This window comes from Corvus cornix, chromosome 2, assembly GCF_000738735.6.
Source record: "Corvus cornix cornix isolate S_Up_H32 chromosome 2, ASM73873v5, whole genome shotgun sequence".
NCBI classification, from domain to species: Eukaryota; Metazoa; Chordata; class Aves; order Passeriformes; family Corvidae; genus Corvus; species Corvus cornix.
The window spans coordinates 22198129-22217336 of record NC_046333.1 but is presented as its reverse complement, the minus strand read 5'-3'; the positions used below and the strand labels follow the sequence as shown (position 1 = coordinate 22217336).

Below are 19208 nucleotides of genomic sequence, written 5' to 3'. Positions count from 1 at the left end.
CCACTCTCACCATAAGAAAATCTTCCATATATCTAGTCTAAATCTATCCTCTTTTAGTTTAAAATCATTAGCCCTTGTCCTACTGCAACAAGCCCCGCTAAAAGGTTTTTCCCCACCTTTCTTATAGATCCCCTTCAAGTACCAGAAGGCTGCAATAAACAATCCCCAGAACCTTCTCTTCTGCAGGCTTAACAACACTAACTCTCTTGGCCTTTCCTCACAGGAAAGGTGCTCCAGTCCTCTGATAATTTTTGTGACTCTCCTCTAAACCGGCTCTAACAGGTCCATGTCTTTCCCATGCTGAGAACTCCAGACATGGATGACCTGGATGCAATATTCCAAATGGGGTCTCATGAGAGCAGAGTTGGGAGCAGAATCACCTCCTTTGACCTGCTGGCCAATCTAATTGGAATGAATTTGAATTTGCTTTCATATTCTCTTGTTCTCTTTTGGGCCTGCATGCTTGAGGGTCCTATAAAGCTCATGATGATACCATCATTCTCAGAGAATTAAATGCAGTATTTCCCATGGATTTCATTTGGAACCCCACCTAGTTTATGGTGCCCCATTGCAACTGAAAGTACTACTTAAATCATATCTGGTCTTTCTTATTAGGGGAAGTGCAATGTTCACAAATTCTTCAAAGATGACTAAAATTGCATTTTTAATTGGAAAAACCAGGATGAGAGAGAAGTTGAACAAAATTCAAGATGAATGAAGATAGCCATCTTCTAACTACTGACCTTGAAACGGTTGATCAGATCGTAGCGTGTGAGAAGTTCATAGAAAATGAATTTCAGTGCATGATCCCCACTGGCATCATTTAGTGCAAATACATCAAAGGACCACTTGTCTACATTCTGCAAGAGCAGATAGAAAAGACAGTTAATATGGTCATCCCTTTTACCATGATAATTCAATTTCCTCACTTTCTCTTACAATTTGAGAATTACAGTAGTAATATAAGTGTATAGTTTCTTTTTTAATAAATTCTTCAAATCCATTTAACCAATGCAGAATCATCTGTGTACTTACAGTATCAGTATTGTGGGATTTGTGTTTAAGAAGCTTCCATTAAGAAAAAATATGCTGTTTGTTTATTCTAAATATGGCAATTCTCTACACCAGAATTTAATCACCAAAGGATGAATCCTAAAAGACAAAAATCCTGTTTTGCTTTAGTACCTGAGACCCCTATTTGGGCTGACATGCTACATTAAGTGCTAACAATTATATAAAAATCCAACAGAATTTATAACAGAAGAAAAAATATCTAATTCCAGTTGGGAAAGTTACAGTCAGTTGTAAATGACATACTAGTGCTGCAGGCTGGTCAGTCAAGAGATCAAGGAGAGGAGGTTCACTTCTCAGCTCATACAGTTAGAGTTTAAGGTCTAACCTTCTTGCAGAAGTTTGAGTTCAAAACTCAAATTTTAGGGAAGTCTGTGGGAGGTGACAGCACTTGTTATCTAGCAAGAGATGAAGAGAAACACTAATTCTTTCTAAATGCTCAGTTTCCTAGCTTTCTGTCTCTTCTTAACCTTGGGGACTTCTTAGAGAAGTCAACAAGCAAATTCAGGGAGAGATGTTATCCTGCTCAACATTAGTGGAAGGCATGACATTTTTGTAGACACGGGTAAGCAGAAGTCTATACTGCAGGCACTGTAAGTGACTACCGGTTCTATGTTCATTACCTGTGTATTAGCTAGCCTAGAAAATATTCCTGTGACGGCATGGGCATCAGAAAAGGCTGAAAAATTAAATTCTAAAGCATGTAACTCCTTTGGCATTAATGTGAAGTTCTGTCTCTAGCACTAGACTGATGAATGGCAGATCACCACAGCATACTCTGTAAATTAACATACTTCCTTATTCAAACATGTCTGTATGAATGGTTTGTTTAGCCACTATTCAAATGAAAGACAAGGCTGATTGTCCCTTTTGTGGCAGTCAGTCTTATATCTTCACACCCATGTCATACAGAAAGGCAACAGACTACTGCAGTAGAAAAATTAATATAAAATATATATAAAAAGAGAGACTCTACGCAACCAATTTAAAAAAATGCCAAACTTCTCATTCACTGAAAAAGTGAGACAGATCTAGGATTTGCACTAAAGTCTGCATTTTTTTGCAGAAGCTGCAGTATTTCATTGTTTTATTAAAACCTACCTCTGTCACAAAGCTGTGATTCCACAGCTTTGGTTTATTAAGTGAAGATGTCCTCTTGACCACAGCAGCAAAAATAAGAATGTGTAGTTAAAAAATAAGCTTTTTTTGACTTCATTTCATCTCAATCCTTGTCCTTATTAGCATGACTCTGAGGGGAATATTGATTATGGCAATCCAGAACAGCTGAAGACGTGTGTATGGTACACTCTCACCCCCTTTCGCATGCTTAAATCATCAGGTCATTTTACAGAGCACACTAAGCAGTCAGGTAGCTGTAAGGGATTTTTACTTGACGTTACTGGACTGAAGCAAGCAACAAAATACATCATTTTCAATGGAGGAGATGGGACTGAGAAATTTAAGATGAAACATTCTTTTTAAGACAGAAGACTTGACAGAATCATACAACTTCCTGTGTTGGAAAGGACCCACAAGGATCATCAAGTCCACCTCCTAGTCCTTTACACAACATCCCCAAGAGTAACACCATGTGCCCAAGAGCATCGTCCAAATGCTTCTTGAACTCCGTCAGGCTTGGTGCTGTGACCACTTTGCTGGGACCCTGTTTTGACTTCTTCAAAGTAACTCCCATTTCAATCAAATCCATTACCAAACCCAAAAACATCCCAGCAAAGACATGTTCTCAAAAGAGGTTTGGAAAAAAAATATATTCTAGAGCATAGAGTGACCAGGTAGGTGCTATTTCACTCTAAGCAAAATTAGTCAGTTACTTTGTTGTTATTGGTTTGTTTTAACTTAATCTAACATGATCACTTCTTTTTACAACTTAATCATTTGAAAACAGAAAGAAGGGAGGAATTCTATAAGGCTTAAGTCAACTGAGAGTAGGTGATGAGCCTTCAACTGTCTTGTTACTGCGGAGGAACTCAGGAGAAGAGGTACCATTATAGATGCGTTCCCTCATAAGCTGGCTACGGAGTGTAGTTGCAAAAGAACATATAATTTAGAATTTTCAGGAGTGAAGCTAGCACTTGTCAATATGCAGTTGGAAAAAGGTGTGGGTGGACACTTCGATCCTGTATATGAAAGGCATGTTTGATCATTCTTCTTGCAATTCCTCCATATCTTTTGATGAGTTCTACTATCCAAAATGAAAAGGATACCCTAACTGTAAATCTTTCCAATGTGGAGAAATGCTGCAAGATGTCTTAATGAATTTTACACTTAATATCCCTGTATATTGCCCTACGGTATCACCTTTTTTCACCATTGCATGGCATGGTTGAACCACATGCAACATGTAGTCTGCAAAGCTGCTGTATAGGCAGCTGGTTGCTAACTTGTTTGTAGGCTTGATAATTCCTGCGTAAGTCAAGAATCTTGCAATTGTCCTGCCTAAGTCAAGAATTGTCTTGCAAGGATCAAAGCTTTGTTTATTTTTCAGACTACTTCTGACTAATTGTTTTCACTCTGAAACCTCAAAACTCACAGAAGGGTCCACATTCATAAACTGATTGTCACTTTGAAGACCTGAAGCTGAAAAATGCAAGAAATTCCCTTCTCTCACAGCAATGGATCCTTTTCCTTCTCCATCTCTCTCAATCTGTGTTTTCTTTCTTCCCTGTGGGATGTTGTGATTGATTCCTAAATCCTCCTTTTAATCACTGTAATCTAGAACAGAATTGAAACCTTCACACCTGAAAATTGCCACAGTCTTGAACTCTATTATTTCTTTTATTGCAAGGATAATCCCTTAGGCCAGTTAAATGATTAATGTATGTGAACTAACTAAATGTCAGAGAGAAGGAAAGGCCAAGTACTAAGATCCCCCTTATCATGTCAAATATCACAGTATTATTTTGATGCTTTGTACAGACACCCTCCTCCCTTCAATACCTTTTTATTGGGATTACCTTTAGCACTCCAATTACAGCTGGTGGGTAGCTCAAGCCGACCATATTTGAAGTACGCCTGTACATTCTACCAAGATGAAATAAAGCAACACATAAATAGAATTAAATGAAACAAAACAGACAATCAACAAAACTCATAAAGTAACAGACCATTACAGGAGACCTTATTTAGCCCAGAAAACTCTTAATGGAATATGGACCTTCTTTCCTTCCATTTTGTTGCTAACTTGCCCAATATTCTCTGTACTATTCTTATTGTATAGCCTAATTTGAGACTATACACTCCCCAGTATCTCATAGCTTGGTTACCCAGCCAAACATGACAAAGAATTTGCCAATATCAGGTCTTCATCAGATGGAAAGGCTACACTCAACTAAATAAAATGTTCTCCATTTTCCACTGCACATAACTGTACTGAATTTTCAGTTCCCCATGTCCTTGCTGGCCCACATGCAAGCTAATTCTGAGTGTAACAGAAACCATTTGTATGCAGTGAATCAACTTCAGTGTGATACAGCTGTTACTTTTGTCTGCATGTTTTCAAGATTAGTATAAAACCTTTTGGGTGCTTGCCATATGTGTGTTTCAGGAAGTGAGAGAGAAAGAACAAGGCAATAATCAACATCTGTAACCATATTAATCAAAGTATGTGTGTACCAGATTTTAAACTTGATTAGAAAGTATATTTTAAACAGATTATAAAGTATGTACAAGTTTTTAAACTTGTTTTCAGGACACGCTGTGTTTGGATTTGGTGAATGCAGAAACACTGTCATAGCCAGAATGTCTTTCCACAGGTCACCCTTTTTTGCCCTAAAGCAAAAGGAGATGATGGAAAGCCCTCTTCTCCCATCTGAAATGATCCTGTGCAAAGTCTTCCTTCACTGCCATTTTAATTTGTCATCTTCTGCACTCAGACCTGAAAAAAATCATTCCCCTTTGGAGACTTTACATTAATCCATTCCCCAAATCACAGAATTTCTTATCCCTTTCTTTCTCCAGTCAGAAGCTCCATAGCATTCTCTTAAGAGACAATTGAAGCAGAACCCCTTTCCCCTAGCTCAGGAGAGTCACAACCTTCTTCCGATGTTACATTATATCTGAACACTTCCTTCCACTTCCTTCTTTAGGTCACAGTGATCCAGGTCAGCTGGAAAACAGCCTACTGAGCCAGCTTTCTGCATTTACTTCCTTGTTGAGCAAGTCCCCCACTGAGAGTGAGGGTTAATTCAAAAGTAGCCTGTCAAGAAGAGAAACCAGTCCCAAGGAGAAATGAGAAGTTTAGTCTTATTATAGTTTGCTGCCACTCTTAACACATGTACAGTAACTTTGGTGCACAGATAGAAATATTGGCTATAGTCATGATGAAGGAGACTTCTGTGTGGCTTGTGGTCCACTGTCTGATACGCACAACCTCCTGCACAGAGGGCTGTTAAGCTGTGAGTGCAATTCTGATGAACAGTGACAGGTGCTCTGCTCTTCCATTCCTGACTTGAATTTTGCTGTTACAAAATTACCCCAGAGATCTGAGAGCTGGTGTCTAATGACTGCTGACAGTTTCATATGCGCCAGCCCTCCTTCAGGCTTGAACAAAGAAGGTCAGTGAAGAGTGGTTACTTGATAAGAAAAGGTAAGATTGGAAGTGAGTCCAAATTGAAATGAATAAATGTTTTAAAGAGTTCAAAAAGTAAAATCAGTTTTAGCAACAGGTTGTGATGAAAATCACAAGAGGGAAGGCTGAGAGGACTCAATGGCTTTTTGGAAATCCTCACTGAGCTCCAAAATGTTCACATTACTTTTGATCTAGAATTCATTCCAATAATGCTATGGTAAGGGGTTTTCTGTATCTTAGCACTTCTTCATAAGAAAGACTAGATCACAGAGGTAAACAGAAGCAAGGGAGAGTTTGATCTGTCCAAATTTTAAATACTGTCACTCCTGACCTAGGACTATGCAGAAGCGCATATTGTCTGTCAAAATTATGCCAACTGTGCTACTAGATCTGTACTATAGTAAGAACAGAGGACTAGGTATTGTTTCAGTTTGCAATCTTTTAATGAATCCCGGGTTTTGAGGTGTCACCCAGATCTGTATAGAAACATTAACAGAAGCACATTGAAGTGCTCTTCATTCAGTAGTCTTCTACTAGTGCTCTGAGGTCTTCTGACCTAAGGTACTGCCCTCCACCTCCTGTCATTGTGCCATCACACACTACAGATGCAATCTGCAGTACCTGGGCAGTTACTAGAACAAAGTAATTACATGATACTTTACCTTTCCACAAATATCCCAGCTTGCACTGCATGGACGATACTCCTGAACCGGGGTTTTTCCTCAGTCCTTCTGAGCATCATCCCCATTTGCCGTGTGAAGGTAGAAGCCAACCAGTCACGGACCTCTGAGGGCACAGAGTCAGACTGGATATCACTGAGCTCATCTTCCGTGTCCAGTAAGCGCCTAGAAGGATGAGGAAACAGAAGGGTAAATAGACTTCCTTTGAGAGCACTACAACATTATTAACAAAAAAGAAACTCACATATATTCTAATTAAAGCAGCTGTTAAAAGTCTTTGATTCATCAGCCCTAATAAAACACAATAGTACAAATCTTCAACTGTTTGTTTATTCTTTTACATGCTTACATTTCACATTGTAAAACTCACTACTAGGCTGAGAAACAAGAAGTGTCAGCCTTCTGAAGCACAACTATATAATCATCTACTGACATCACATCTTCAGCTCATCAATATTTCTGAACCTTCTGCTTTCAAAGGTAATTTATGGTCATTTCTAGGAATTTCTGTTTTCTGGGTTAGTAGCATACAGTCATCTACATTATCTACTATCTAACATTATTCAGAAGAAATAGATGAGTAGAAATTTAGAAACTGTCAGAAGAAGTGGAACACAATTACTATGAATACATTTATCTGAGAAAAAGTATATTACATTTATGATTGGTCTTGATCTCCTTCCTTGTCCCAGGAAACTTAAAGAATCTTTTAAATGAAGGATTGAAGATCTGTACTACACAGAATACAATATTCTAATGATTTAAACCATATTGCCTCTCACTAATAAATCTTGGCTCAAACAACTTTAACAGTTGACATGTAAATTACAACTGGTGCTAGATATGAGTGCTGATGTCTGTAGTTAGCTCACCTAGTTTCATCAATGTATACTGACTCAAGAACAGTCGCTGCATATTCCAAATTCTTCTTTAGATCCACAACTGAAGCTTCGCCTCTCTCTAATTGCTTTACCAAAGACCGCAATCTAAAGAAAAGGAAAACAAAAATCTGATTAGTATAAATCAAAATAGGTTGAGAGTGAGTGTCAGTTCCCAGCATGAGACCTAGTACACACCTTGACAGGTGAAAACTTTTGGAAGTCTACAAGTTTTTTGAAGCTACATACGTGAAATCAACAAAAATTACTTTTCAAAGATCAGTTACAATGATGGCAGGCAAATATATGTAAGTCCATGAGTTATCACAGAATCATACAATCACAGAATGATAGAATATGCTGAGTTGGAAGGGACCCATCAGTATCATTGAGTCCAGCTCCTGACTCCACCCAAGATACTCCAAGAATCACACCATATGCCTGAGAGCATTGCCCAAAGGCTTCTGAACTCAGACTTGAGTCCTGTCACTAATCATGAGAGTGAAGACATCAGTATTTGCCCCTCCATTTCCCCTCATGAGATTGTTGAAGACTGCAATGAGGTCTCCTCTTAGTCTCCTCTTCTCCAATTTGAACAGATCACATGGTCTCAATCACTCCTTATAAGGCTTCCCCTCCAGACCTTTCACTGTACTTGTGGCCCTCCTATGGACACTTTCTAATAATTTAATATTTTTCTTATATAGTGGTGCGCAAAAATGCACATGGTACTCAAGGTGAGGCCATACCAATGCAAAGCAGAGCAGGACAATCACTTCCATTAAACAGCTGTCCCTCCCCTACTCACAACTGAAATAAGTGGAAATAGAAATCACTTGAAATTTAACACAGGAGCTAAGAGAGGACAATTTCAATCCAGACATAAGAAGGAATTTGTTGAATAGTATCTGTTAACAAATGACTGTTATTCCTAATGATTGATGTACACATACGCAAAATTGTATTGGAGTATATTTAGAAACACTGTTGTAGAAATACTATACAAGGGTAGGAAATGCTATGATTTTCATTAGATCAAGCAGCCACCCTTAGACTATCCCATCTATATTAAACAGAATTCACTACTTTTGCATCCGAACAGTAAGTATTACTTCATATGCCTCCTCGTTTATTCTCCTCATTTCTTTCATATGCCTCCTCTACAGACTATGGGGAGTCTGCAGATATGACCCTGTAATTAGCTACCAGAAACACTGTACACAAGCCACAGGAGTCAATATTACAGAAAGAACATGACCTTTGGCTCTTCCTGACTTTTATTTAATTGATATAAATATCTGGCAGCTTCATGCTGCAACTCATTCAAAATTCATGTTCAATAACAGCACAGTGAGTAATGGTTGCTTCATGGCACCAACATTCTTCATCAAGAAGATTATGCAATGTACCACGTGCATCAATCGTTTAGAAACAGAAGTACAGCTGCTTCTCACACCATCAGCCATTCTCACGTGAAAAAAAATTACACTATCCATTATCTCTAACTATTGCTGATTTATTGAGTCACAGCAGCTGCTCCCAATTAACTGTACTCTAAGAGCCTGGTGATCATTTGCCTTTAATGTATTCCAAGTATATGGGTTTTTTTTAATAATCCTAAATGGATTGAAGGGAATCCAGGCAAATTTATTAGTTGAATAATTCTGTTTCAAGGTGGCTGAAATAATCTTGAAACTCAGTCAATTTCACCTCTAGCACTCAGGAACATGATTTAGCAAGAGCTTGGCAGTGCTGGGTTAATGGTTGGACTTCATGATCTTAGTGGTCATCTCTAAGATCAACTCATTTGTGATAACATTCCTTTGATAGCCAGCTCAAATAGCTTTAAAAAAATATTAAAAAACAACCACAAACTTTAGAAATTAACAAAATAGTAATCAGAAGTAGATCTGACTGCATAAAAACTGGCTTCAGTATACACACACAAAAACATCAAGAGTTGCTCCCAAAGTTTGGAAGATAAACATCTGCTGAACTGAAAGACAAAACCCTGCCTTCTGATCTTCCGCATGTTCCTCACTCTTCTCTGGAAAACCACCATAATTATGGGTAAGAAATTCTTACTAAGTTTGAGAACTAGATGTTCATTGTGCAGTGAACTGTATCAAAGAATTCCTACACAGAAATAGATGTGCATCTGCTATCTCACTATAATGTACAAATTTGATAAATCTGATATTCTGGAGTCATATCAGAGTTAGACAGCATGTGCAGACTATCTAAGCATGAGCACATAGAAGGTCTGACAGACACCCCACAAAAGTATCTGCCTGCCTGTTGGGGTGTAAAAAAACTGTAAAGTAAATACACAGGCTACTTAACACTGTCCAAAAGCATCAGAGCAGACTACATGTGGTTATATGTGTAATGGATATATGCAGTAGTTTCAGTCATCTGGGTGGACAGATGTGTCCACAGTTTGCATAGCAAGTCCCTGAGACCCATTCAAACAGAGGATTGGTGGGAGAGGTACAGCATACACAGGAAGTAACCCAGAAGCTCACCATCTCTTTTTACAAGAGTCAGCAGGTATTATTCATTCCACAGTCTGTGACATCTTAATCTAAGGCTCTGCATATGTATAGAACGTATGTACCACTGAGGAAAAGACCCAGCCTAGAAAGCCGGTTTAAATAGTAATCCTCAAAATGAAACTAAAAATAGAGTAACTGGTAGCCTGTGACCCAATGGATTTGTATTAGGCTGGATAGCCATCTTCTGTCACTTCTTTTGTATACAATAAATGCAAGTCACAACATTCAGAAGAAATAAAAACATGTTTGCAAAGAGCAAACACACAGTACTGCTACACCGGCATTTTTCATCCAAAAAATTTATATGCAATTTCCCAAGTAATTGCTTTGCCTTGTTCATGTTTCCTGAAATATCCTTCTTCATTTGAATAAAAACACAAACATTAAAAATTTTGAGTAATCAATTATTTTTTTATTATTAGAAGCATGAAAATGCAACAATAAGTTCAGTGGCCTTGGCAGGATGGTAAAAAGCTTGTTTCAACTCACCTTGAGTCAGATAAACTTTTGACAACATTAGTCAACTATAAGTGAAACCTTAAATAGTTTAGGTTTTCACTTCACATTTATAAATTTCTTCATGCCTATGAAGTCCTGCACCGGAAACTTTAGCAAACTTTGGCTTACTGAATGATTTTCAATAAAACAACAGCCCAGGCACTTCCTCAGCACCAATTCCTGTAAATTACCCTTGTCTCCCTCTCCTGCTACCTAAAACTCTAAAGAATGTGCACTCTTCCAATATGCAAACACCTCCCCCATTCTCAGGTTTTGAACTTTGGGAACTGAATCAGAAAATATAAGCAGTTAAAATGATTGGTCATGTTTTAGGGGTTTTTTTATTCAAGTCAACTGCTTCACCTAGCACTAGCCTTTTATAGAAATCACGTACACAGATGTTCATGGAAGTCACTGGAGATGGATACCTATGATAAACCAACTGCCTGTCATACAGCCTCAGGAAAGGGTGCACTGCCTCTTTGATGTGCCTGCCTTCCCCCACTAGTGAGAGAAATGAGCCAGAAGATTATTTTAGGTGATCATTGTGGTTTCAGACAGCTGAGGTGAGATGACTCATTCCACTGATTAAATGTGAGAGCTGAACAAGGATAAATTTCAGATGTGGGAGAGAAAGAAAGGCTGCTATATTCTTTTTTCACAACCAGCAATCTGCTAATTGGTATTTCCCAAAGCAAGCCTTCCTTTTGGCAGACTACTTCTTTTTGAGATTTTAGTGTGAATTAGTTTTTTGGGGAAACTGTTCAAACACAATGCAATCACTGAATTTGTAGACAACGACATCCAAAGACAACAAATGAAGTCTTCCAAAATTAAGCATTTTCAAACCACTGTTGCCTTTTATAAAAAACCAACCTCCAATATAACACATCAGACACAAATCTAACAATTTTTAATTTGCATCTTTAAAAATAGGTACCTGAAATAAATTTTCTATAAATATATTTAATATATAATAAATAGATAACATATGATACATATAATAAAACCATACGCAACAAGATCACCTTCCCTGGACTTCAGAGGAGCAGACTTTGGCCTCTTTGGGGACCTATGTGGTAGAGTCCCATGTGCTAGAGCCCTGGAGAGAAGAGGGGCTCAAGAACACTGGCTAATATTCAAGGATCACTTCCTCTAAGATCAGGAACAATGTATCTCAACAAGAGTACACGGGGCAAAAATGCCAGGAGGCATCCATAGATGGATAAAGAGTTGCCGAGCACCTCAGAAATAAAAAAGAAATTTACAGAAGGTAGAAGCAAAGACAAGCTAAGGCCCAGTTAGAACTGAGTCTGGCCAGAGATGTCAAAGACAATAGAAAGAGCTTCTATAGGTATGTTGCTAACAAAAAAAAAAAGACTAGGGATAATGTGGGCCCTCTCCAGAAGGAAGTGGGAAACCTGGCTACCTGGATAAACCTGGAATATTGAGAAGACTGAGGTTCTCAATGAATTCTATGCCTCAGTCTTCCACAGGAAGTGCTCCAGCCCAAGTCATGAAAGACAAATGCAAGGACTGGGAGAACGAAGACCCTAAGACCACTGTAGGAGAGAATCAAGTTCGAGACCATCTAAGGAACCAGAATGTGCACAAGTCTATGGGATCTGATGAGATTCATCTGTGGGTCCTAAGGGAACTGGTAGACAAAGTTGCTGAGCTACTATCCACCATACTTGAAAAATTGTGGCAGTCAGGTGAAGTTCTTGATGACTGAAAAAAGGGAAATATAACCTCCATTTTTTAAAAAGGGGAAGTGGAAGACCCAAGGAACTACAGACAATTCAGTCTCACCTCTGTGCTAGGCAAGATCAAGGAGCATTCTCCTGGAAACTATGTTGGTAAACAAAGAGATGACAGGTGATAACCAACATGGCTTCACTAAGGGGAAATCATGCCTGACAAGTTTGATTGCTTTTTGACAGGACTACAGAGTTGGTGGATGGGGGCAAAGCAACTGACATTATCTACCTGGACTTGTGCAAAGCATTCAACACTGTCCCACATGACTTCCTTGTCTCTAAACTGGAGAGACATGGATTTGATGGATGGACCACTCGGTGGATAAAGATTTAGCTGGATGGCTGCACCCAAACAGTGGTGCTGTAATGGCTCATTGTCCACATGGAAACTCATGACAAGTGGTGTCCCTCAGGAATTGGTGTTGGGGCTGACACTGTTCAACATCCTTGTTGGCAACATGAACAGTGGGTTTGGTGTACCCTCAGCAAGTTCATGGATGACACCAAGCTCTGTGGCAGTGCAGTCAATATGATGGAGGGAAAGGATAATGCCATCCAGAGGGACCTCAACAGGCTTGAGAGGTGGGCCGATGCAAACCTCATGAGGTTCAACAAAGCAAAGTGTAAGGTCCTCCACCTGGGCTGGGGCAATCCCAGGAACACCTACAGGTTGGGCAGAAAAGTGATTGAGAGCAGTCCTGTGAAGAAGGATTTGGGGGTGACAGGTGAGGAAGAACTCAACATGAGCCAGCAGCGTGTGCTCACAGCCCAGAAAGCCAATCCTGGGCTGCATCAAAAGGAGCACAGCCAGCAGGTCAAGGGAAGTGATTCCCCCTGTACTCTGCTTTTGTGAAACACCACCTGGAATACTGCATACAGTTCTAGTGCCCCCAACGTAAGAAGGACATGGAACTGTTGGAACGAGTCCAGAGGGCCACAAAATTGATAAGGGGACTAGAGCCCTTCCCCTATGAAGACAGGCTGAGAAAGTCAGGGCTATTCAGCCTGGAGAAGAGAAGCTTGCATAGAGACCTCATAGCAACCTTCCATTATCTGAAGGGAACCTACAGAAAAGCCAGAGAGGGACTCTTCATCAGGAATTCTAGACATAGAACAAATAGTAATGGGTTCAAAGGAGGGAAATTTGGGTTAGATATACAGAAGAAATTCTTTTTTTTTGAGGGTGGTCAGGTACTGGAACAGGTTGCCCAGAGAAGTTGTGGATGCTCCATCCTTGAAAGCATTAAAAGCGCAGCTGGAGGGGGCTCTGAGCAACCTCATCTAGGGGAAGAAGTCCATGCTCATGGAAGGGGAGTTGAAACCTGTCCTAGTTCCAGCAAGGACAGGGATGATTTTTTCAGTAACCAAGAGGGAACATGTCTAGAACCTGGAGGTTATTCTGTACCACCTCACATCATTGCTGGGGGAAAAGGGAGTCTTACAGGGTTAAGAGGTCTTTTCTGGTCTGGGTGTGTGGCTGCAGTTGGGTCTGGCTCTGCATTGAGCATTTTGCCTGTGAATCATTCTCTCTCTTTTGTAGGCTTTTGTTTTTAGTATTGTTGCTGTTATGGTTTGTTTTCTTCTCTAACTGCAGTTTCCAGTAAATTGTTCTAATTTTAACCCATGACCTTTACCTTTTGTACCTCCAATTCTCCTGTCCAGCCTGCCACAGAGGGCAGAGGGAGGGCGAGGCGGGAAAGAAAATGAGCAACAGCATGGTCTGGAGAGTCTCAGTAGACACTTAATTGGGAAGTACCATTCCACCTGCTCTCAAGAGACAGTACATACCACAATGTATATGCTTTTACCTGCATGACCACAGAAAGGACATGAGGAAGTGAGATGGAAAACCCACCTCTCCCCTAGCAGCACAGGTGTGTGAGTGGAGAGAAAGGACAACCACCACAGGAAATTCTTCAAGGATAAATGCTGCTCCAGTTTCCAGTGGGCAAGTCCTCAGACAGAATGGAAGGGCCGAATGGTATTTCTGATCCTCTTGAAGGGACCTCAACTTCATATTTACAAGACATGAACAACAACTACTATGACTAGAACTAGAGGGGCCTTGCCTCCAGCAGGAGGAAAGGGACAACTGGATCTATTGGACTGTGTGGATCTGATGGCCTGGTGCATCAGACCTGCAAGAGCATGAGGCTTTAGTTTAGCACACAGTGTACCCTGATGCCATCAAGATCTGTAGGGGCAGAATCTAACTCTGTTTCTGAGGTGACAGCTGACAGGATGGGAGCTAAAGTGAGCCTGACAGGGATGAATGGCAAAAACACCCCATTCTGCTTGACCCAAGAGGCCCTGTGTGTCCTTGGCATAGATTAACTCAGGAGAGGGTATTTCAAGGACCCAAGAGGGCATTGTTGGGCTTTTGGGATAGCTGCTGTAGAGACAGAGGAAATTAGACAGCTGAATACTTCATCTGGTCTCTTAGAGGACCCTTCTCATTAGTCACGCAGGCTCAGGGCGGGGTTTCTTCTCTGGTCAGCAGCAGAGTGATTAAAAAGGATTCTAGGGAGTGCGGCGAACAGGAGCAGGCAAACAGGAGCGGGGCACATCTCTGAGGGCGTGGCACGGCAGTTTGTGCTACAGTTTGCACAGGCAGGGTGAGCAGGCAGCATTGCAGGTTTCCTCCTGCTAGTGGGGTTTTTAGTTGTTTGTTGCGATTTTGTTGGTTGGTTGGTTTGGGGTTTTGTTGTTAGTAATGGTTTTTACACAATCAAGGGCTGCAGTTAGTAAAAGTGTATGTAGCCAAACAGAACCCTCCAAGAAGGATGCGTCTGTCCAGACCCCTTCCTGTGAGGAGTGTTCGAGCTTGTCAATGGTACCAGTGCGATGCAAAAGAAGCCTACCTGCGGTGTGAACAGGTGAATGATCTCCTTTCGCTGGTGGCTGAGCTTAAGGAGGAAGTAGGAAGACTAAAGAGTATTAGGGAAAGAGAGAGGGTAAGGCAGTTCTGTGCTCGTGGCACAAGCTCTGGCGTGCCCTAGATCAGAGAGAGTCCAGCTACATTACTTCTGTGCGTCGCAGAAGCGACTTTGGCATCAGGAAAGGTGCTGCTGGCTGAGCTAGCTGGCTTCTTTGCAGAGGAGACACAGCAGGAGCCAATAATTTAGGCTCACGTTAGTTCGGAGATAAAGGAAGAGAGAGGCGGTTCTGGTCTGGCTCCTAACAGGTTTATTGTCAGAAGTTTAGCAACCAGAACATGGCAATGATCTTAATCTGGGATCCCGCCAAGAGGCTTTTCCCTCAGTTTTATAGGGGGTTTGAAAACCGCAGGAAAAGGGGAAAACAACCAATGAGTTACAAGCCAGGGGGAGGATACAATTCAACAAGAACCAATGGGGGAAACAGAGAGGCAGGAGTTACAACAAAGAACCAGTGAACAACCGAGTAACCGAGAAATTTCCCGAACATGGGGAGGCGGCTTGGACCCAGGCGCAGCCCCAGGGGGATGTGGCTTAAGCTTCTGAGCCACCCCTCGACCTACCCTCTGAGTCTGTGTCTTGGGGAAACTCAATCCAGGGGAGGGCTTGGGATTGATTGGCATCTCGCTGCCCCCGCCCCGCAGTGGGCTGGGTCATAGCAACAAGAGGGAAATAGATTGGTGGAGTTCTGCCCTTCCATCCTTGAGGGAAGCCTGCCAGGAGTCTGAGGACTCCCATGCCTCCCACCGTCAGGCAATAGGAGGACACCTGGTGGATGAAGGAATGAAAATGGGTTCCTGTTTGGGGAGGTAATAAAAATTCCTCCCAACCCCCATCACCTATCCAGGTGCCACTTCAGAATAGGTATGAGGCCCTGGATCTAGAGGGTCAGCCAGATGACGCAGAAGGAAATGATGTGCCCAGTGGGCCTCCCAATTACACTTCATTTGTCAGATGGATCACCACCTTTAACATTAAAAAGAAAAGGGTAGTTGTAGTAGGTGACTCCCTTCTGAGGTGAACAGAGGGCCCCATATGTCAACCGGACCCATCCCACAGAGAAGTCTGCTGCTACCCTGGGGCTCAGGTACAGGATATTACTGAGAGACTCCCTGGGCTCATTCAGCCCACTGATTATTACCCACTGTTGATACTCCAGGTTGGCAGTGATGAGATTGAAAAGAGAAGTGTTAGGGCAATTAAAAGGGACTTTAGGGCTCTGGGTCAAGTGGTCAATAGGCCAGCAGCACAGATAGAGTTCTGCTCAGTCCCTTTGGTGGCAGGGACAAATGACAAAAGGAATAGGGGAGCCCACATTATCAACAAGTGGCTCAAGGGTTGGTGTCATCAGGCAAAGGGTTGGGTTCTTTGATCATGCAGCAACTTTTATGGCACCTGGCCTGCTGGAACCAGATGGGCTCCATCCCTCTGTTAAAGGCAAAAGTTTTCCAGCCCATGAAATGGTGGAACTCATTGGGAGGGCTTTAAATTAGGTTTGAAGGGGGAAGGGAATGCAGCTGGGCCCTCCGGAAGCAGGCCCAAGGTGGGTAAGCCAGAGTTAGGGGTGAAATCAGCAGCCCAGCTGAAGTGCATGTACACTAATGCACGCAGCATGGGTAACAAGCAAGAAGAGCTGGAAGCCATGGTACAACAGCAAAGCTATGATGAAGTCACCATCACGGAAACGTGGTGGGAGGACTCACATAGCTGAAGCAGAAGGAAATGCAAGAGCTGATGAATTGACAGTAGCTGTTGTTAATACCCCGCCTAACATTTTTGAACAAGCACAATAGAGTCATGCTTTTTTTCATCAAAATGCGCAAGCACTCACGCAAATGTTTCATCTTTCTAGGGATCAGGCAAAAGCAATCATAAGTGCCTGTCCTGGCTGCCAACTTGTACAGCCTCCTGTTTCAATAGGAGCAGTCAATCTGCGAGGATTGCAAAGCTTGCAATTGCGGCAGACAGATATCACCAAATACCCGTCTTTCAGGAAATTTAAAAATATCCATGTATCAGTGGATACTTTTTCAGGTGCAGTCTTTGCTTCAGTGCATGAAGGGTTCCTCAGCTTCCCAAAGCATCTTCTGAACCTCAGGAATTAGAAATCCTTGGTTCTACATATATGACCTTTTGTGTGAAATTTAATTATACAAACAAGAGTCAAATCTTTAAAGTGTTGGAGAATGATTAGAGGATCAGGGACTTGGACCATTGATAAAGGGTAAAAATCAATAACAGAACTGTACAAGCAAAAGCCTGCACAAGAAAATGCCTCCATGAGAAAATGCCTGTGTGAGAAACAGGCCTGAGAACCAAAAGGGAGTTTTAAGGAGGTACAGTGCTGTGCTGATAAGATATACTGACCATGAGAAGGCAGGAAGATCTTTGATCTCTCAAGTCAAAACATAAATAATAGAAGCTTGCTAAATGTAGTCTTTTATCTAACCCAATTATGTAGAAGTAAGAATGCGCTTTTGTAAGCTTAAACCAATCAAGAACTGACAAGCATATATACCGACACTATATAAGTGCCTCTGTATTGCCAATAAACGAAGCTTGCTTTATCAATCACATTGATTGTCTGCATGGTTTCCCCCGCCAAAAGTCAGCATAAAAGCACATGTCCATGTGCTAATGATAGGAAATCAATTGCAGCCCTGTTCTGCAAAGTTGCACGTCTGACATCTTTGGTATCTGTTAACATATCACTTAATGCAAGGGAAGTAGCATTGAATTCCTTACTCAGCCAACACCGTACTTGGTCTAATTGTTTCAGTGCTACTCCTGAAGCAAGTTGTGGTAAAAGAAGAGCTGCTGAGAGCCTTTTTACAGGACCCCAGGGTACAAAATTATCATTACAATCTGGCTTATACTGAAGAATAGACCTTTTACTTTTATGTCTCATAAAAGCAAGCATTTTTGCACTGGGTGTTAGCAAAGTAAGTTTTCCCATGCTACATGGTCCACCAGTGATGTATGCTGGGATAGCAGGCCAAACTCTATCTCCACAAATGAAAAATACTCCACATGGTAATTGAAAAGGAGTATCATATACAGAATGAACTAAAGAAGTATAATTTCACCATTAGATTTGATTTTCATATAAATTGGGATAAGGAGTAACATCATTAATTAAAGAAGAGACAGGAAAGGGAGAAGAGGTGGAGGGGTGGCTCTTTATATTAGGGAGGCTTTTGATGTCATGGGTATTGAAATCAATGATGATGAAGTTGAATGCCTATGGGTAAGGATTAAGGGGAAGGCCAACAAGGCTGACGTCCTGCTGGGAGTCTGTCATCAACCACCCAACCAGGAAGAAGAGGTGGACAACTTATTCTACAAGCAGCTGGAGAATGTTTCAGCATCACCAGCCCTTGTTCTTGTAGGTTACTTTAACCTAACAGACATCTTTGGGAACTTAATGCAGCAGAAAGGAGGCAGTCCAGGAAGTTCTTAGAATGTGTGGAGGACAACTGTTGGAGTTTTAAGAGTTCTCCTAGTTTTTTTCTGTTAAAGGAATTTTCCCCCATACCGTTGCTAGGGAAACAAATGGCCAGGTGCTTAAGAAGAACAAAAGACCTGGCTGCTCTTTTTGTTTCACCTGGGTGTGTTGTCAGTTCTGTCTCAGTGTCCAGAGAGAGAGGAAGCTGTTTTTTCTATGGCCGCTTTTTCTTTCTGCTGGAGAAACACTGGGATCCCAAGCCTGCCTTCCCTGCCCCGCTCGGAGCCGGGCTGTGGCTGCACTGCCCTGCCGCAGCTTCAAGCCTTCGCTATGTTGTAGCCATGCTTGCCCTGCCTGCCTAGACCTCTGGGGGGGTTCTCCGTTTCGATACACCTCGTCTGCCATCCGGGATTTGTGCTCGTCCCTGCTGCTCCAGCCTGCTGTTCCCAAGGGTCCAGCCGGACACCGGGGCCAGCTGCCCAGGGGTTTGTGAAGCCTTTGTTCCATCCCTCCCTGGGATCCCAGGGCATCAGTGCTGTGTGCTTCCCAGCTCACTCTGGAGCGCCCCTGCCGGCTGCGAGCGGAACTGCACCCAAGGGGAAAGGGCCCGACAGCCGAGAAGGCTGGGACTGGGTTTGTGATTGTTTGCTGTTACTGCCATAGTTATTGTTGTTTGTTTGACTGGTTATACACATATATAATAGTAAAGAACTGTTATTCCTATTTCCCACATCTTTGCCTGAAAGCCCCGTGATTTCAAAATTACAATAACTCGGAGGGAAGGGGGTTGCATCTGC

General features: G+C 41.7%; 1 protein-coding gene across 7 annotated transcripts in view; it reads right to left on the bottom strand.

Moving 5' to 3' along the window:
• PDE1C (phosphodiesterase 1C) overlaps positions 1-19208 on the bottom strand; it is a 342008-nt gene that overhangs the window by 83894 nt on the left and 238906 nt on the right. For all 7 annotated transcript variants that reach the window (XM_039548746.1, XM_039548747.1, XM_010398574.4 and 4 more), the window contains 4 exons: positions 7212-7325; positions 6322-6504; positions 4047-4113; positions 744-860 (listed from right to left, as the gene is read on the bottom strand). In XM_039548746.1, coding sequence (XP_039404680.1) covers positions 744-860; positions 4047-4113; positions 6322-6504; positions 7212-7325 — 481 coding nt within the window. The remainder of the gene's footprint in view (positions 1-743; positions 861-4046; positions 4114-6321; positions 6505-7211; positions 7326-19208) is intronic.